General features: G+C 48.3%; 1 protein-coding gene and 1 long non-coding RNA gene across 4 annotated transcripts; one reads left to right on the top strand and one right to left on the bottom strand.

The window, feature by feature from the left end:
* Positions 1 to 5,697: 5,697 nt before the first annotated feature.
* On the bottom strand, positions 5,698 to 19,161 carry KLF15 (KLF transcription factor 15). Of its 3 annotated transcripts, none has more exons than XM_002198563.7 (3): positions 18,767 to 19,161; positions 13,553 to 14,660; positions 5,698 to 7,680 (listed from the first exon to the last, which is right to left on the bottom strand). In XM_002198563.7, the coding sequence occupies exons 2-3, from the start codon at positions 14,593 to 14,595 to the stop codon at positions 7,512 to 7,514; spliced, it is 1,212 nt and encodes a 403-aa protein (XP_002198599.3). In that variant the 5' UTR covers positions 14,596 to 14,660; positions 18,767 to 19,161; the 3' UTR covers positions 5,698 to 7,511. The 3 variants fall into 3 exon arrangements, with proteins under 3 accessions (XP_002198599.3, XP_030138921.3, XP_072790793.1); XM_030283061.4 differs by lacking the exon at positions 18,767 to 19,161 and adding an exon at positions 15,710 to 18,357; XM_072934692.1 differs by lacking the exon at positions 18,767 to 19,161 and adding an exon at positions 15,431 to 15,543.
* LOC121470619 (uncharacterized) lies at positions 18,351 to 18,855 on the top strand. The gene is made up of 2 exons (XR_005981724.2): positions 18,351 to 18,438; positions 18,545 to 18,855. It is a non-coding gene; the product is annotated as an uncharacterized lncRNA (long non-coding RNA).
* Positions 19,162 to 20,074: the final 913 nt, after the last annotated feature.

Here is a 20,074-nt window from a genome sequence, read left to right as displayed (position 1 = left end):
CCCAGGGTATCAGGTAACTTGCATGAAGTCATCAGGACCAATTCTAATTCGGTAATCTCTCCTTTAGGCATGACAGAGATTGATTCATTAAACTTTAAACATTAAACTTTCATGGCTATTACTGATCTCAAGCCTGGATTATCTACCAGGCAGTGCCAGGGACACCGAGTGAGGAGTTAGTCCTCAGGAGCCCAGGCAGGGCAGTGCTGGAGAAGGGCAATTGGAGCTTCAGTACCAAACAAAATCCACCCAATGCCTTACTAGTGTGTGTTTATTTATCAGTTGTTGGAATACCAATACCCTGCAAGGAGACTAAAGGTCCTGGGTGGCAGGTAAATGAACACCCTCCAGTTGTGCCATTAATTCCTAAGGAGCAAGTGGGAGAGTTTACCAGCAAATTCATCAGCTGTAACTAACTTGGTTTTCTGAGAGGGGACAGATTGCTCATCATCCTGAGCTCCCCTTGCAGCCAAAGTGGAGCTGCCCCAGGAGCATCTGCCCCTTTCAGCAGTGCTGAGCCCACACCAGAGGCCATTTCTGCATCAGCCAAGGCAGAGATCTCATCAGGGCATGGGGCTGCCCGCATCAGCCCTGTCCCTGGATGCCCACAGGCCCTTCCCAGCTCCACGGGGACACGGTGTCCCACTCAGAGCCCAGACCCAGCACAGGGGAGCTGAGGCCCAGCACGGGCAGGGCTCCATGGGGCCGCTTGCTCCAGCGCTGCCACCGGCAGCACAGCCGGGTGTTGTTCCAGCCCTGCTGGCTGCAGGATCCCTGCTCTGACGTAACAAAATTTCCAAGCCCTTTGCCCTCCCTGATGCATTATCTGCCACCAGGGACTCGGGATCTGAATGAATCTAGCCCCAGCCAGCTCTCTGAGGTCCAGAACATGTTGTCCATGGAAAAACAACACACACCAGAGAAACAAAAAGTGAGAGACTACCTGGCTGCTGTTTATAGACTTCTCAGAAAAAGTCAGCAGTCAGCAGCCAAACTCAAATATTCACGTCACTCCCTTATGGAAGGTGAGTTTTTAAATGCCTGGATGTTTTTCAGCTCAATAGCCCAATTCCTGTATTTGCAACCAAAATGTTGGAATAAGTAGCAGGGCTTATGCTGGGGCCCACTGGACTCAGTAGGAAAAGCAGATGCCAGAATCTTTTTTAGATACATAACAGTAATTCTTTTTACTTCTCTTTTTGTGGGCTACTGGACTCCACCCTCAGTCACATGCAAAACAATTCCTGGGTAGATTTTTCTACTAAATGCCTTGGACTGTTTATGGAGGTTCCTAGTTTATATGGATAAATAATATTTCTGCTTTGGAGGGTGCTAAGAATCCCTAGAGTCCACTCCAAGAATCAGCTACGGATTCAGGAGAAAAGCAGTGTCATACAAGGAGGGGACCTGAGGGACCGAGAGCGAGCAATCCCAAACCCTTCTCTTTGTGGCTGCCAGCGGTCTGAGGCACAACCCTCTGATTATTATTCACTAGACCTCCTGATGTAAAGCTGCTGTTGCCCCAGAGCAGTGCACAGCAGCTGCTCTGACGCTGGCTGCCAGCTCAGACCCTTCTCCTGCACAAGCAGAGCCCTTTCTGCAAAAAGAGCCCAGCACTGTCTCTTTACTGGAAAAGACAGAACAGTGCCTCTTACACCATAACTTGCTCCAGCTCCTGTTTTCCTTCCTCAGCTCCCTTGCAGAAAACTGTAGGCCTCATTCACCTCTATTTTCTCTCCCTTTCAGGATGCTTTTGAATCCAACAAGAGCAGAGCAAGGGTTGGCAGATGCACACCAGTGTGAGGAAGAGGAGAGCTGGCCTTCCCAACAGTCACTTGTCACTCCTGCATTTCACTGCCACTCCACCTAACACCTTGTCTTGCTGTGCTTGGGCAGAGATGCAAACTGCTCTCTTCTCATGATGGCCAAGCCCTTGTCAGACATTGCTCTAGTCTTCGGGATGATTTGAGCAGCAGTCTGGGGCTCAGTGAGATGCTAGCCAAGGCACACAGGCTCTGCAGGCAGGATGGGTGAGCTGCTGAAAGCTCTCTGCAATGGACTTCTCCAAGAGCTAAGAGGTTCCTCCAGCCTTATCTCTTTAGGAGATCAAGTACTTACATGTGCTTTGAGCCAGCCTAACCACAAAACTATCAGAAAAGTAGAGCACAGTAGAGAACATGGCAGGAGAAGAAGGATGTGCTCCTGTTCCAGCTGGAGGAAGACCTGCACTGATCTGGCAGAGCAGGTGAAAGCTTAGGCCTGTGAAACACTAGCACTGAGGAACTGCAAACCTCATGATCTGGATGATTTAACCAGAAGAGGCATTATGTCTCAACCCTTTGAATATTCTTCAATACCTATTTTTCACACATCACACACCTTCAAACATCTCCCACCCCACCCACCCCTCCCACACCCCCCCACAAACTAGGCAAGAACAAAACTAAGACCCATGGAACATGAGATTAAAAGCCACAAATGTCCCAGCAGGAATGAGCAAGGGAAGCCAAGGACCTGTTGGGATTTGCAGTTCCTGCCTTAGCTGGGAAATTTTTCCCCTGGATAAGCCATGGCAGCCACTGTCTTTGGCTTGTGCTGAAGCCAATGGGAGCTTAGCACAACTCATTCTTTAGGAGCAACGTCTCTGAATAACAAGCAAGCATGGCATGGCAATTGCTGAACTGAGTGAATAACGGGTTTCATAGGTGCTGTCAAAAGGAAAATCCCAGCTGGCTCCAAAGAGCTTTCTATGTGTGTTGGCAGGTCCTTGGTATTTCTCCCAGACGGGGAGGGCAGGTCCCAGCCGAGAGCCGAGCACAGCACATCCAGGCTTACATAACCCAAGGGGCCCAGGGTAATCATTAACGCTGGGTTACTGCCACTGCCTTTGTGCTGGAGTCACCTGGTTGTTTGGATTAAATGTATAGTGGTCATTTAGACAAGGAGAAGGCTCCTGGCACAAGGACTTCAGTGAAAACAACCCCCAGGGAGGGTGGGAAGCAGAGGACTGTTGCAAATATCGCAGGATCTAAACTCAAGCACTCCCCCAGAGCTGCTGCCTTCCATCACAGCACCCTGCTCCACGGGCTGCTTCGCTTTCCACAGAGGTGCAGCTCTCCTCAAAACCACCAGGGTAAAAAGCCCCCACATAACACAGGTCAGGGGGGCAGAACTCTTCCTAGGAAGCTTTACCTTGGTGACTCTCACGTGTGGCACACCAGCAAGCAGGATCTCGTTCCTCTGCCCTTGGCATCCTTTCCAAAAGCTTGCATTATCAGTGCAACCTGACTTTACCTATGTCCTGTCCTTATCCTTCTTTGCTTATCTGATGTCTCACGTGTCCTATTACTCTTTGCCTCCTGTAACCTGCTGTGTGTTACTGGCATGTGGTCTGTGTCACTGTCTGGGGCAAAGGAGATTTAGGACATCTTGGGTCTGCTCCCATTTCCCCTCTGTGTTGTTCTGTGGTCTCAGACACATCAGTCCACTGCACTATGTTTAGCCACAGGTCACCTTACAGAAAGATCACTTTACTGCTATTCCTCCTGCTTAGTCCTTATCTCGAGTACAACCTCCCCAGCTGACAGCTCCTCACCTCTCCTAACACCACTCCTTCACCACTGGTTCTGACAAAGGGACTACAAACCTTTTAAAAACACATAAAGTTCTGGCAAGCATTAGGAACAAGATCACGATCATTTTGTGAAGCTGTACCACTGCACACACATCAGAAACCAAATTTGAGGTTTGAAGATTTGAAGTCAATGAGAGGTTTGAAGTCAATGAGACTTAGACATATGTATAACCATGCAAGGCTGTGCTTTGCCATGTAGAGTTGCTGAAGTTGGTTCAACTTACTGGTTGTGGCATCAAAACACTTAAATATATGTTTATCTTCAGGTGGATTAAGTTAGGCTTAAGGCAGGGCCACATTTTTCTCATGAATCCACAAAGCCCAGCCAGGCCAGTAATTCCACATAAAACAAACATCAAAATCTCTTTTGGAAATTTATACTTTTTTGGGATAAAACTCTGGAAATGTCAGTCATTTCAAGCTGAACTAACTCTGCTTTCACAGCAAACATGGCCCTATTCTTTTCAGCAAAATACTGCAACTTTTACATAAACTTACATTTCCTTAGGTATTAACTAGAAAAAACCCACACAATTCACACTCAAAACCCACATTTAAAACAGAAAAGAGAGAAAGGAAAAGAGTGAGAGAATACATATTTCATGGAAAATGTTACAGGCTAAAACAAAACCTAGATCTTAGATTTCTGCCCTGCTGTGCTCCAGCAGTAGGCATTTTGCATTACTCCACTTCAGCTTTAAGTATTACCTCTTGCAGAGACACAGCAACTTCTGCCTCAAAGGCCTTGCAGGGTGAATTGCCCAACTTTACAGCAATATCAGAACTCCAGGTGAGACGGGGAAGAGACTGAGATGCTGGTTAAAAAAAAGCAGCTGGTTTAATGGATGAAGTGGATAGGGTGAGAACAGAAGGGAATTGCAGATCCTCTTGGTGCAGGCTTGCTAATTAAAGCTTAAAACCACTGTCCTCAGCACTCTGGTCTTCAAGCTACACCTCAGGATGTAACAACAACCTGGATTGCACAGAATTTAATCTGCCTCATCGCTCAGTCCTCTTGTCAGAGTCAAAAGGATTCTCAGGGGAAAATAATCAGGGGTCTGGAGAGCCCTGGCTCGTCAGCTGGCGCTTTTTGGTGGCTGTTCTTCAGGGAGAGACTTTAATGCCTCAGTGCCTGTTCATCTCAGAATGATTCTTGCTGGGAGAAGATCTGGACCTACTGCACCATTGCTCCCATGGAGACTCAGAAGTGACTTTAACACCAGCCATGATGCTGGCTTCTTCTTCCAGTGGAGGCCAAAGCAAGCAGAAGCACAGTGCAAGAGATGTCCCAGCTTGCAGGTCACAAGGGCATGGTGTTCAGGCCCCGGTTGTTACAAATGGAAGCAATGGCTTTTGCAGAACAGGGTGTCTTCTCCTCAGGCCTGAGGCAATGCTTCCTAGCACAGCTCCTTCACATCCCTCTTTCAGGCGTGGGATTTACAGAAGAGCCAACTGAGGTGCCTTGGCACCAAGACCTCCATCAGGCTGGGCCTTTCTTTAACAATCTAATCCTGTGACTACTGGTCTCTTTGCTTGCTCCTTCCATCCAAGGATCACACAAATGCAAATTAAATCCCACAGTATCCTTGTGATGTGTTATTATCCCCATTTTACAAGAAAGGGAACTGCAGAACAGGCAATCGAGTCCTTTGTCTTGGGTCACACAGGGAGTCACCGTCACAGTCTGAAGCAGACTTTGAAGCCCTTCCTTCTCCATACTAACCACTAAAGCTGGAATTCCTTCAAAACCTGCTTGCTCTACTTTATTAGCCACCATTTTACTGCACCTGTAGACCTGTTCCACAGCAGTCAGGAGCCACGGAAGGCGTTCGTGTCCCAGCGTGGCTGCCAAGCAAGGCGTGAGGGCTCCAGTGAAGAGAGACAGCTGAGACCTCTCACGCCTCCCAAGAACTTTCTGAGATGAGAAAAACTGAAGACAACTTCAGAACTGATCCCTGTTACACAGCACCTGAAAAGTTACATCCAGGTGAATCAAATTTCAAGTGTCTTGATTACAATGCTGGCTATAAAGGAAATTAATGAATAATAATTTCAAGGAGGGATTTAAAATTTCCATTTTCATTTTATTGTCAAAGTAAATATATTTTTATGAAGAACAAAAGAAAATATACAGAATTGTAACTTATGTACACTGGCTTTATAGGTATTTTTTTTTCCAATTTACACAAATTTGATACGTTATTAAAAGATATTTTATATAGATATGCATCTATGTACAGTTTTATTTACATACATTCATAGGATGTGATATACACCAGTCAATAGATGATAGTTCATTTATATTAATTTCTAGAGGACAAAAGGAATGCATTCACTTTAGCCAGACCTGCTGTTCTCACACAGCGTGGGCTCCTGCTCTGCCTAGCTCTAGGATCACACTTTCCTACTTCCCATTTTGCCAACAGAAAAGACAGATGCCGTCTGCAAACAGAAAGGAAATGCAACATCCATTATAAAATCATTCCTAATTACTGAATCCTATTTTCTTCTAAAGCTTCTTACAATCGCCAGAGTTCAAAAGGAAAAACAAAACAAGAAGAAACACAAATAAAATCACGTGCCTGCTACCATCTGATTATTTGCTTAAATTCCCTTCTTAGCCAGCTATCACACAAATTTGTTTCTTTTGGCTACTGTTCTCACCCATTCGCCCACCCCAGCTGCGTGGAGCTCTGACATGGCTGTCGGGAGGGAGAGGATGGGCAATGAGCGTCACCCCCAGACCTCTGTCCCACCAGGTCGTGGTTGCTCCCACCCTCCCTGGGCACAGGCACATCCTACAGACCCTGCAGCACACAGAGACTGAGCTCCAGCCAGCACGGTTGACCCTCTGTGGGTGTGGGGATGCCCACCAGGCACCCCCAGGGCTGGGGCTCTGCTTTCTCCCTCCCAGGCCACACCACAGGGCAGGAGCAGAGACAGAACAGAGCTCAGAGGCTCTCACAAACACCTTTGTGCTGCTCTGTGGGCAGACTACAGTTCTTCTGCTGAAGGTAGTGGATGCTGCAAACCAGCCTCAAAGGAAAGCAGTGTCCTTTGGAACCTGGGCATCCCTTCACCCCTTGGCAGCACAGGACAGAAGCACACATTCCAGAGGCTTCACTCCAAGCCATTCCATCCAGCCTGAGCTTCTGGGTCTGCTTGGGATGTGTTTTGCTTAAAAATATATATATATATGTATGTATGTATGAATATGTATACATAAATATTTATATATAGCCCTAGCCAAGGGAAAGGTAAATGTGAGCTGGGAAAATCAGAGATGCATGGAGGCACATTCCAGTGCCCTCCAAGCCTTGGCTCCCCCTATCCCCAACTCCCACTGCTCCTCCTCCTAAGGCCAGCCCCTACAAATCCTTGGCTCAGGCGACCCAAAAACAAAGGAGTTGTTTTCATTTCAAAAGGAATTTGCTGTTTCAAACTGGACAAATAGAGCAGCTTAATAAAAACTCACAATGAGTGGCCTGTACATGAGCAAAGCCCTCAGGAATGCCAGGGCTATAATTAACTAGCAGCAAGCAACTTTTACATTTTCCTGTGCAGCAGAAAACAGCTAAAAATAAAACACTGTAATTTCCAAAAGAAGCAGCAGCAAAGGAGAGACAGATAGAAGGAAAGGAAAATAATATCCTTAAAAGAAAAAAAAAAAAAAAGTAAAAAAGGAAGAAGCGCCCCGCTCCCCTGACCCAAAAGAGCTTCATTCTCAAATCATCTTTGAAGGGCATGGGGCACTCAAACATGGTGGTATCAAGTAACAGCATTGACTGTTCTGTGGAGACAAATAAATTATCACTAGGAACATGGTGAGCAAAGTGCTGCCATCGGCTGCCGTGGGGCAGGAGGGGAGGGCAGGGCCTCAGTTCACGGAGCGCACGGAGCGGCTGCTGCGTGGGAACCGGTGCACCTTGACATGTTTGGACAAGTGGTCACTGCGAGCAAACTTCTTCTCACACACTGGACACTGGTAGGGTTTCACCCCCGAGTGGGAGCGCCGGTGCCGGGACAGCTCATCTGACCTGGAGAACCTGCAAGAGAGGAGAAGCCTTTTCAGATACATGGGGGTTTATGATGATAAGTCTCTCACAGCGAGTTAAAAATGTCCCCTCAGGCCACTGGGACACTCCAGGAGGTGAAAGGGATGCACAGCAGGGCTGGGCTGGTCACAGCAGTGAGGGAAACAACTCCCAGCCCCGGACTCAGGGCAATGCACAGAGGCAGTGTGTGTGCCAGCCTCATCCTGCACCCTGTGACATGGGGACAGCTTGCCAAAAACAGCGCTGCTCTCACCCCCTGCAGTCCCCTCCAAAGCCACCCCCACCATCTCTCTCCTGCAAATCCAAGCACAGGCTCCTCAAGCAGAGACAACAAGCACTGTCCTGCAGGTGAGGTCTGCTTCAAGCTCCCACTGACACAAGCACAACAGACACCCCTAACTCTGCACCCAGTTTGAGAGGGATTCCAGATAAATCCAGCCACAGCTACCTAGAAACAACATTACTTATTAGATCCAGATGAAAAATTGGCTTCCGTGTGTGCTCCTTCAGGCTAAATGAAGAGTCATTAATAGTACCAGAGATGCTCAGCATCGCAACAGCTGAAATTCAGGTGGGCCCCAATGGCCATTTGCATAGTTATTTGCATAGTTAGCATGCGTAAGTTAAATCAAGAATGAGCCTTTAATTACCAAAACTGCATTCCATAGTCTTTTGAATTTTAGATATTTTCCACTTTCCATCTCCACAGAGAAATCCCCAAATAGCCACCATGAATCCCACAGGCTCTATTGAACCCAAATGAGCTAATGCTTTGGCCTTAAGAACAGGGCTGGCTCTATTTCCACTTTGGACATGACTAGGAGACAGAGGGTTAATTAATAATGTCACACTAAAACAGCCCTGTCCAGATGGGTACAAAAAATTTGCTGCCTGACAAAGGGCAATTAATTGTTTTGTTGCCAGAACAGTAACAAAGAGCGGCACAGAAAGAGGGCTTGCAAGAAATGGTATCAGCTGTTTATTTACAATAAATAAGTGAAGTCATGGGCACTAGCTGAACAAATCAGGGAAAGAACATGTAGAAAAATGTGCCCTTCTGGAGCAAAATATCACATCACCAACAGAGCGAATATGCTATTTTTATGAAAGGGAGAAAACAGGACTGCTGGGCTCCTATGAATAAATCCCTCATGCAAGAAAAGTAAGTTTCCACATAAAGGTTTTAATTAGCTCTGATCTCCTGCCAACAGTTGAGGACCAGGGCATAGGCACTGGGAAAGCTGGTAATGGTTTCCTCAGTTGCTGCAGCTCTTCAGTCTGGTCATGCTCCCCAGAGAGCACTCAGCCCCTGGAAAGCTGATCCAGGCACTCACCACAGGTAAGATATGGTCTGGGCATCTCTCCCAGGGGCATTTCTAGGGGAGATTCTTTCACCTGTTCACTGGCTTTTCTTCCTTTCCTTGCTCATGGTGAAAGAGTCAAATTCTCCATGATGAACAGGCAGCTGTTATGGAGCTGTCCACCTGCTCCTTGTCTAGGATGACTCTTCTTCACAAAGGCCATGACAGAAGTTTCTCTTCATGCCTTCTACTTGCATGTTTGCTTTCTCTAACACCCCTGGTCCTTTCAGCCGTAGCTTCCCAAAAACACAGTCTGGTCCCAGGAGCAGCAGGGTCAGGGATTTCTCCCAGGTCCTTAGCAGTGAGATAATCCCAGTGCCAGATCCCTGCAGGGGTGCTCTTGCAGGGCTATGGGTGAGTGGGCATGGAGGGTGTAGGGTGCTGCCTGTGACGACTGCATCAGCAGGACTGAGTGCTGGACAAGGGACAGAGCTGTGCCACATCCAGGGAAAAGAGGAAAAGCACTTTTGCAAAGAGACTTCCTCTTACATACAGACTTCAAAGAAGTAAAACCAGATGTGTCTGGGTTGCCTTGTCCTATGTCCTTGGCCATTAAGGTCACCAGCTGCAACAGAAGTGCAGTAGCACTTGGCTAATCCTGCAGAAGAGCTTCACAAGTGCATTTCGAGGGGAATTGCATGGATGGTGGGGGAGAAAGAGGCACATGTCAGGAATGAGCTTGGATGAGTTCATCTGATAAAAATACACTGTGCCTCATAACGATGTCCTTAGCTGAAGAGGCAGGAATGTTGCAATACTGTTCCCCAGCAGTGACGGAAAGATCAACTTACAGAGCCCGCAGAAATAAACCTCAAGCTGTCTGTGTGTTTACAAAAAAACAACGCAAAGGTTAGGACAAGGAAGCTGGGAGGATCTGGCCGTCTGGCTCTGCAGTGAAATATCTGCAGCACACTCTGGCACTGAGATCAACCCAAAGAAAGTGAAAACAATCCACTGTGGAATGCAAAATTCAAAAGGGAAAAAAAAAAAAAAAAAAAAAAAGGAAGCCCCAAGGAATACCTCACTATTCTGTCATGGCCATTTCCAGAAGGATTCCTCCTTCAAAAGAGAAGTGAAGGAATCTGGGGAATCCCACAGCAACTAAAAGAGCCTTCTTCATCCTTCTATCTGGCAGGACCCTAAGGGACTGTAACTTCATCTCCCTTGAAGAAAACTCCTAGTGCTCCCTGATGTGTAGGACGTGCCCTGTGTCTCCCAGCCATATGGGGAGATTCCTACGTGGCTCATGGGGCAAGAAAGGTCAACAGCTTTAGCCTGGTACTCCTGGTCCCTGCCATGGCCCCCAGCCATTGATGCCAACTCAGGCTGTACCTCTGCTCTGCGGTGGAGGAAGCCTCTAGACAGATCCCTCCTGCCCATCCCCAGAGCTTTCCTGCAAGAAACCAGCACAGCCCCTGTGCATCTGTCATCCCCTTGCACAGCAGCAGCAAGAAAAGCCAACGCAAGATGCCTGCCCTGCCCCATGTGTGGTACTGCCCATGGCCACTCGGGCCCAGGCACACTCCTGGCCACACGTGCCACCAGCTTGAAACCCTCCCTGCCAAACCAGGCGAGCTTATGGCCCATGCTGTCACCAGTGGGGCCCCCAGCCAGAAGATGCAGTGGGGCATTTAAAGGTGATTGCCTCATGCCCCAGCCTCGCAGCAGCTTTGCACAGTGCCAGGGAGGGGAGCAGGAGCCCTGACACAGCTGCAGGGCCCAGCCCGTGCTGCAGCTCGGCTCTTTGGCCCAAGCACTGCCAGCCAGAGGCTGGGGTGCCAAAGGTAGAAGGTGGCACGACACAGATCAGTGCCCTGACCCGTCCAGGGACCACAATGGGTCACTGGCCACTGCCAGATGAGCACCACTCTGCAGACTGCCAAAACCAGCCCTTGCCCTGTGCCGAGGAAGGGCACAAGCAAGCAGGGTTCAGCCTCCATCAGGGAGGTGCTAGGGGTCTGCAGGCACCCTAGGGGTTAGCAAAAGGGTTTGCTGGGTGCACACTCCAACCCTGGTGAATTTAAAACATCAGGCACAGAGAGCTGAGGAACCTTTAACCCTCCCACTGAGCTCAGGCACTTCGTGCTAGGCAACACTTTGTTTTGGTTTTGAAATTACTATCTCCAGTGAGATCAGCTCTTAAGTGTCTTCAGTGAAAAAATAAATACACAAGCACAAGAACGCAGGGAAGAAGGGGGAAAGCAGAGTCCAGCAGTGTTTTAGTGCTTAAATTCATTTGAGATTATGTAGACCTGGGAGCAAACAGAGTGGCCAGATGCAGTGGACTTAAGTCATGTGAGACTTAAGTCACAGCTCTCACTGAACTTCTGAAAAGGTAAACATGGTTTATTGATGAAAGAGGACTGAGTAATTCAGTGCTCAGTTGGGTCTGGCCTTTGATGTGCAGCAGCACACAGGGGATGTGCAGCAACCTCAGGCTGGTGCTAAGGATTGCTGTGAGCACAGGAGGCAGCTCCCCAAACACAGCCTCTCCTGCTGGCTATAAACTTCTCTTGTAGCAGAGCCCTTCCAAAGTTTGGTGGTTTTGGGCATTGAGATTGCAGCCCAGGCTGTGAAATTCAACAAGACCAACAGCAAAAGGGTTTGAAAAGCCCTTTGCAGCAGCTGTTTGTGGACAAGACACATGTTCTTCATTATCAAGGTGATTAATTTTTCCTTCCTGTTGGGCTCATCTTTAAAACGTTGTAGTGGCTGAAAGTTCAGGGTGCTCCAGGTTGTGGGATCTGCACTTCTTTTGGCCCAGCAGCCAATGAAGCAAATCATTCGCCACAAGGTTTTGAGAAGAGAGGCACCTATTGTAAATGTAGCCATCCTTTACAACTTAGTGTTTTTCCTAAATGTTACCCTTGGTTTTATATCTTGGGGAACACCAGCTTTGTGATAAGACAGAGCTGGAGAATGTCATCAACAGGCAATGGTTCAGGCTTCTGATCTTGAGCCACAAAAGTCACTGGGAGCATTGGTACAAATCTCAGCGTGGATTAGACAAACCCTCACGTGCCACATTTGCATTTGTCACAAAAAGGAGAGCTGTGCTCACATCCCAGCACAAGGAAAGCCAGCATGACACCCACAGGCACATCTGCTGTCTGTGCACACGTACGCTGGCAACCAAAGAAAAAGCAGTAAGTGCCTGTCCTGCAGGTTGGGAGCAACCAGCCCACAGTTTCTGGGACCAATCTGAAAAATGCTTTGGTGAGAGGAGACCCTGAGCAGCAACAAACTGAGCCCATGAGAGGTGCTGCCAGGACAAAAGGAAACAAATCACCACCAGTTTGTAGAGCCACCATAATCTGATCTCCTCAGCCCATCTGAGAAGCAAACTTCAGACTGGTCCAGCTGGAGAAGAGTGGTTCATCTCCATTGCGACCTTTTCCCTCAAAGCAAGCCAGCCATCTCTAACTGCTGCATGTCTCACATACTTGCATTTTTACACAACATTCTCCTGTTACTTTTTACCTCATGTGTTGCCCATGATCACAACCCATTTTCTCATTAGACATTGCTCACTGAGGCCCTGCAGCATCTTATTTGCAAGAAATTCAATTTAATTTAACACAAGGCAGTTAAGATTATATTTTCTCTCATCATCATTTGTGGTGCTGTACATTAGCACTTGCCAGCAGGCAAGCTAGTAATACAGCTAACTGGAAAGAGAGAGGAAGGCACCTGTCAAAGCTTCCTTAAAATAAAAAGCTGATATTTTAAAAAAAAGACTAAATTTTTCAATTCATATTAAAAATAAAATAAAATATTTTTAAAATCCGTCTGCCAAACATTTTCTCAATCAAACCTGCAATCTCTCATTCAAGCAATGCTTAACTCCACCTCAGCCTTCTGGTTATGTTGTTACATCTGACAGCTTTTTTGCAACTTTGAGTGGCACCCACGCATTTTTCTGAATCAAGACAGAGAATAAAACCCAGAGTATGCCAGAGTGTCACTGCCAGCATTTTAAGAAGGAGTGGGATGGAGTGCATTTTCTATGAAAGTGCACAGAACACTGCTTTTAAACATACTTGCTTATCACAGCCCTTCACTGACCACGTTTAGTCCCACACAGGGCTGTGCACAGCAATTCTGCCCTAAACCATCCAGCTCACTCAGCCTCAGCTGGTGCCAGCCACGGGTCTGCTGGGACTGGTGCGCTGCAACCACACCAATGCAAACAACAGGTCTTACCTGTGGTAACAAGCTTAATCTGACCCTCTAGAATGAAATACAAATTATGATGGACTACTTTTATTTTTTTAAGACACTAAAACTGCTGGTGCCAGCAGGTGATGCTGTGCTGTTTAGTTTATCAGAACCCCTGGGTTACCTAGCAGGAAGATAAAAGGTCTTCATTGTCAAACCAACCAAACAAGTTCTGGCAATAGAAACAATTTATAAATCAGAGTACAAACCTACTTGCTCAGCAAGTTAGGTCGAGTGAGCAAAAAGAGGAAGGGGGCTGGACAGAGCTGCATCCCAATACTGACCTCCATCCACAACCCGGCCACGTGCATGCAAAGGGCTTTTCTCCTGTGTGCCTCCTCAGGTGGGCTTTCAAATGGCTGCTTTTCGTGTACATCTTGGTGCAACCAGGAAAAGAACATTTATGCATTTTAATGAGTTCAGCTGCAGGGTTCTTTTGAAATTTCTGACCCATGATGATTCCCGTCTGCCCCTGGATCATGCCTCCTGGCCCAATTGGCTTGGCGGCGATGGGGACGGGAGCAATGCGGACAAATTTAGAGGACAAGTTCAAATTGGACGACTGAACTATCTGAGGCACAAGGGCAAATGTCTGTCCTTGGATGTTGACTAGGAGCTGTGCAATTTTAATGTTCTCCTGTGCTGGTCCTTGGGAAGTGGGGCTCGTGTTGGACTCCTGTTTGATCTGCACAGGCTGAATTTGGAGCATAACCGGTATTCCATTCTCCAGGGTCATTCCTCCATTTGAAGCTTGGCCACCTTCCGCTGAGCTAGTCAACTGCTCATTTTTATTCTCTTTTAAACTAGTACTGGGTAACATATGGTCTTTTTGCTGCAGCGAAGCAACAGAAACCTGGCTGCAAGCTCTCAAGTCCTTGGTCTCGCTTTTAGGTCTTTCTTTGAGCTCCAAGTCCATGTTCTCCTCCAAAAATTCCTCAATTTCCTCAAGTGTGGGCTGAAATGGTCCTGAGTCTTCCATATCCACGGCAAATTCAGGCAACCTAAAGTACTCCTCTTTCACTACTGGCTGAAGTCTCCTTTTGTCCCACCATGATGCAGTGGTGTTCCCCAAAGATGCCTGGGACAATAAATAGTCTAAGATACTGTCCTGACTTTCTGCACTGGATGTGCTTCCATAGCTGGAGCTGAGGACCTGGGAGTCAGGGCTGGAACAAGAACAAAAGCTGGACGAGTCACTGTCATCCTCTGACAGGGGAGAGGGCAGCATTTGGTAGGACCTCACACCAGCTGTCATGTCCCCAAAGTATCCAAGAGGAGATCTTGTGGATGAAAAGGATTCATCAGTAGGCAGCAAGTGATCCACCATTCCTGGATGATCTCTTAAGGATATCCCAACAGCATATAACAGGCAGCTAAAGTTCAGGTGAGAGCCTAAGTGCAGGAAAAACAAAACAGCAACAGTCAGAAGTCGGTTTAATCATTTATCTCCATGAACTGAAACTCGTAAAGCCCTGTCCAGCCTCCCTGGGTACACAGGCTGCTACAAGCTTTGATACGTCTGCACCACCCCCCGAGGACTGTCAGGGCTGAAGCATTTTGCAGGATTGCACCACATATTTGCAAAAGAATGCTGTCAGAAATCATTTCCCAATCATATGTGCTCCAGATTTACAGCTCCCTTACAGAATATTACCGGCAAGAGAAAATAAATAACAAGCTTTCACCTAGCAGTGAAATCCAGAGCCAAAGAAGGGAATGGGAAGAAAAAATAAAGTGTTGAAATTTTTACCACCAAAAAGAAACAAATAAAAAAAGTTTATTGCTGGTGGCCATAAAATGCAAATCCTTTCCCTATCTTGTAACTTTCCACCAACCTTATTTTTAACTTCCTCAGTTCTACAAATATAGGCTGTTCAGCATAATGAAAGGATCAATCTGGCAGGAGCCAAAAATATTTACTGTGCTTCAGCATTTACTAGGTGGATTTTCCCCTCCAGATGTAATGAATCAGTGTGCCAACGTCATCATCACCTGCACTGTCCTTAACGAGGCTGGCACTGCACGGAGCTAATTACGATGCCCTGCCAGCCAGCTGCTGCTGCTGTCACCCCTCCGCCCCACGCCCCTCTCTCGCTGGGCTGAGCCCCGAGCCCCGAGCCAGCTGCTGCACCGGGAGGGCTGCACGGCCCCGGCATCCCGACCTGGCCCCGGTGCCCGTGCTGGGGCAGCATCCCGCAAATCCGGCTCCCCTGAGCCCGCATCCCGCAAATCCGGCTCCCCTGAGCCCGCATCCCGCTGCAAACCGCGGCAGCAAACCCGCCTGTGCCAGCGCAGCCCACCCCGGCTGTCTTGTGCTTTAGCGGCTAAGGCAAGCAAACTTCCTAGAAAGGCGCCTGCGGAGGGGATGGCAGGAGTGACATCTGCCTATTGTTTTCATTCCCCACCTCCCCGAGGGAAAAAAAAACCAAAAAATTGCTTACGGACGGAGATTATGCCCCTTAGCGAGCAAACGCAGAGAGCTCGGGATGGAGCGAACACTGGCCCTCAGTCATTTGCTCAAGGTGACTGATTGAAAACAGAGCCGTACATGTGCATAATAAAACAACTCTTTCTGTGGAAGGTATGTGGAGTGCAGAGATAGAAGTCATTCGATCAGCCTATGAGGCTGTGTGTGTGTGTGAATTAGGAGGCATGTGACCCAGCGTGAAGGAAATGCCAGTCAATCTTGTTACACGCTGTCATTTTCCACAGGCTCTGCCGCTGCGCTTTGGACGCTTTGCCATGAATAGTCAATAGCACCCAGTTTTGTGCAGGCGAGAGCATGGTTGTTACTGCTCTTGCAGATGCTGCCTCATCTCCAAAATTTGCCCTGTCTTTCCTTCTCTGGAGAAAAATCAGATGTCTGTATGCTCAGTGCTGCAGTGAACACAGAGTGAGGTATTTTACACAACACCCTTAAATAACTCTGTCCCATTGGCAGCATCTATTAATATTTCCCAGGAAGGGGGGGCAGAAGCCATATTTCTTAAAGATATGGCTTCCTCCTTCATAGACACATGGAGGAAACAGGGACAGGTTGAAATAAAGATTAAAAGTAAGATTGCACATTTTTCTGGTCTATGTATCCTGTCAGTCAGCTGTGTCTCTGAACCAATAATGAAATACCTACATGTGCTGAACACGAGGAAGTTCAAACAGAGGTTAGTGGCTCTGTTTTGTGACCTTAGACTATAATCATGTCTTAAAGTAAAAGCGAAGAGTCAGAAGAACTGAACTATTTCTAACACACTTTTTTTTTTTTTTTTTTGATCTCTGTATTGATGGAAAGTTCCCCCAGCAGAAGTCCCATAGCTGAGCTATTGCAGTTTTGAAACAGAAAGCACCATCTGCTTCTGACAAATTAGTATTGGCATCTGGTAAGAATTCACCCAAGCTGATTGTTTCTATCTTGCACCAAAAGCTGGTGACTGCCTTGAGAAACACAGGGCAGAAAGGAAAATTTGCCCTCAGATGGTTTCTGATCCTCCCTCCAATGTCTGTATTATTCCAGCCTAAGCCTCTAAAGAATGGGGCTGTGAGGGAAATCTGGACTGCAACATGTGCTTTTCTAAGAAAAGCTGGCGTGCTCTGCGTGCACCAAAAGCAGTTGGTGAACTTCTCTAAAAAAAAAATAAAATATTAAAATGCTTGAGGTTTCTTTAAATGCTTGCAAGAGCTGGGAAGCACATATCAAAATATCCATATATTTCCCTGGGAATAGAACTAAACTGTAATTTGAATAAGGACTTAAATGAGGGGGAAGAAAAAGAATAATGAACCCCTAGCAATTGCTGCGGGCCGGTTACCTCAGCAGAAAACAGCCCGCAGGCTTGTTTCCCCTCTCTTTTGACAAGGAACAATGTCACTAGATGTAACCAGAGGCTTTTTAAGAGAGGACTGTCAGAGCCAAATAGACCCAGGCACATTACAGGCCAGTTCTGCTTTCTGTGCACTCTCAAAGCTTGCAGAACAGCCAAGAAGATTTTGGAGAATGCCTGGAATGCAGGATCGGGCCCTAGCTATATTTTTTTTCCTAAAGGCCAGGCTAACAACCAAAAGACTTTTATCCTTACTTTGCCTGAAGACACAGCCAAAAACAGAAGAATAGAAAACAAAACCAAAAAAAGCCGGGGCTGTGAAGGCTATGAAAACTAATGATGCTGTTTCCATAACACACTTTTCATCTCTAGGAACGCTGAAAACACGTTAGAAATGTAAGCACCTATAGTGAGACCGCAGTGCCTGAGCCACTGGAAACAGCCACTTCTGGAGTGAAACACAGCAGCTGTTCGGCAGCACCACCGTCTCCAACTTTTTTTTTAAAAGAGTTCCCTGGGTTGTTATGATGTCCTTTCTGCCAAAAACATGTTGTTCTGTTTAAAACCTGACCATCTAATCGCCAGCCAAAAAAAAAAAAAAAAAAAAAAAAAAATTACAAAAAGCAAACCAGAGAAGACATATTTTGACTCAGAGCAACATTAAAAATGTGAAGTCTTGGGAACTTGCTGAAACACGGGGATGAATTTCCCAGCCTGTCATTTCTGGACAGTCAGCCCAGCACAACTGATCATACAGCATACATGAGACGCTGACAGTCATTTCCTACATTTACTGCCACAGCTTTTTCTAGTTTAAGACTAATCTCTTCAGGGTTTTCTCTTGTTTTAAATCTGTTCAGGCTGACTTCTGCTCCACAGACAGAGCCATAAACAAGGCAATGAAGGAAGCCCAGAGCTTCTAAGAAATTAAGTGAAATGCAAAGAAGGAGGAAAAAAAAATTTAAAAAATAAAAAGAAGCCCTGAGCCAGGAGTAAACCCATTTGCTCTCGTCTCTTCCGCAAGGTGGCTGTGCTGCTCCCCGGACACAGTGGGGTAATTCAGGTTTGTTTTTTCCAAACACGTTGCTCCTGAGAAGCTGCAGAAACATTCCCAGAGCTTTCTTTCCTGAAAACTAACCCGCTCCAGCCCCAAACTTTGCCTTCCACAAGAGGAAGCACTTCACCTGCGGCGGGCACAGGCAGTGGCCCCGCCGGAGCGCACCCCGGCAGTGAAGGGAGCCCCGAAAGAACGCGTGGCACCAGCCGCTGGGCAGGGAAAGGGGTGCCGGGACACACACACGGAATTCCCACTCCAGCACGAGCACAGCCAGGCTTCCATGGCTGCGAAACATGTTTGTTTGGGCTTTATTTAATCGTGGTTTGTTTGTTTGTTCCGTTTGTAGAGGTTTTTTGGAGATTATTATTTATGTATTGATTTTTCCTTCCATCCCTTTTCAGGAGGCTTTGGGGGGCCCCAGCTCCTTCTCTGTCCCCCCCTCCAGCACGGTCGCGATGATCGGGAATAACCCCCCCGCCTCGCCGGCTGTCACTCCATGGCACGGCACCGCTCCAGCCCGAAATCAGCCCCCCAGCCCTGGCCGCTGCCCCGGCGGGGATGGAATTCCATCTGCCGTGCGGGCAGCCGGGGCACAGCGGCCCCGCGCCCCATCCCGCCCTTACCTGAACTCCTCTGCGAGCCGGGGGGGCAGCAAAGGCCACCAACGACCAGGAGAGCGCAACAACAACAACAACAACAACAACAACGAAAACGGGCGAGAAAAAACCCAAACAACACAACCAAGCCACAAAAAAAAAAAAAAAAAAAAAAAAAAAAAAAAAAAAGGGCAAAAAATAACTATAGAAATAAAAATTTTTAAAAGCCACGCTCGCACAATAAAACCGCGGGACTCAACGCAAGCGAAGCGCGGAGGCAGGAGCGGCCGGAGCGCGGAGCGGCGGGAGGCGGGCGCAGCTCCCCCGGGAGGCGGGTGCGCGGCTGCGGAGCGCGGCCCCGCTCCCGTAGTACTATATCCCCCTCACATGACGGCCGCCCGGCCGCGCCGGGGGAGGCCGGGGAGAGGCTCGACCGCGTCCGCCGCCCCCATTGGCCCCGCCGCGGCGGGGGCCGGCCCGGCACCGGCCTCAATGGGAGCCGCGCCCGGCCCCGGGGCGGTGCCGCGGGCGGGCTGCGAGCCCCGGGATGAGCGGCCCTGCGAGCCCCGGGGTGCTGCGAGCCCCGGGATGCGCGGCCCTGCGAGCCCCGGGGTGCTGCGAGCCCCGGGATGTGCGGCCCTGCGAGCCCGGGGTGCGCCCGGCCCTGCGAGCCCCGGGGTGCGCCCGGCCCTGAGAGCCCCGGGGTGCGCCAGGCCCTGCGAGCCCGGGATGCGCGGCCCTGAGAGCCCTCGGAGGGAGAAATGGGTCTGAACCACACGAAGGGTGGCTTGGATTCGCTGTGAGGAAGAGTTTCTTACAGTGAGAGTGATGAAACACCGGAACAGGTTGCTCGGAGAGCCGGTTGATGTCCATCCCTGGAAACATTCCAGGTCAGGTTGGACAGGGCTCTCTGAGCAATTTGATCGGGTTGGAAACGTCAGTGCTCCTTGCAGGGCGCTGGACTAGGTGGACTGTTAATGTCCCTTCCAGCCCTAAGCGTGCAAGCCTCTGGACATCCCGCGGAGATAAGCGAGTCCCTGGGGAGGTATGAGGAGTCCCATGCCCTTTCCCCTGCCCGCCAAAGCTTGATGGGGGCATTTCCAGCATTCCCCCACACACCCCATTGTTACTACAGACATCACTAGTTCTTCATATAAACACACATCATAATTTATGTACATGTATATACATCGATGTATACACAAACAAACTATAGTTATGCAGTGCTTGGTGTGGATCAGGATCTGTGTTCAGCTCCTGCAGAGGAAGCTCACAGTGGGGCCAGCTGCAGCAGCAGTCAGGTTTTCTGCTCAATCAGTGGTTTTTCAAACGCAG

Source organism: Taeniopygia guttata, chromosome 12 (assembly GCF_048771995.1).
Source record: "Taeniopygia guttata chromosome 12, bTaeGut7.mat, whole genome shotgun sequence".
Taxonomy (NCBI): Eukaryota; Metazoa; Chordata; class Aves; order Passeriformes; family Estrildidae; genus Taeniopygia; species Taeniopygia guttata.
Note: the sequence above shows the minus strand (reverse complement) of the source record. Positions and strands in the feature narration are given on the sequence as shown.

Bases quoted from the DNA above. Each gene is read 5' to 3' on its own strand.
- KLF15 (XM_002198563.7), bottom strand. From the start codon at position 14,595: ATGGTGGATCACTTGCTGCCTACTGATGAATCCTTTTCATCCACAAGA. The intron at 7,681-13,552 runs GTCAGTATTGGG...CCTCTCTTGCAG, and splicing joins TGGCCGGGTTGTGGATGGAG to GTTCTCCAGGTCAGATGAGC.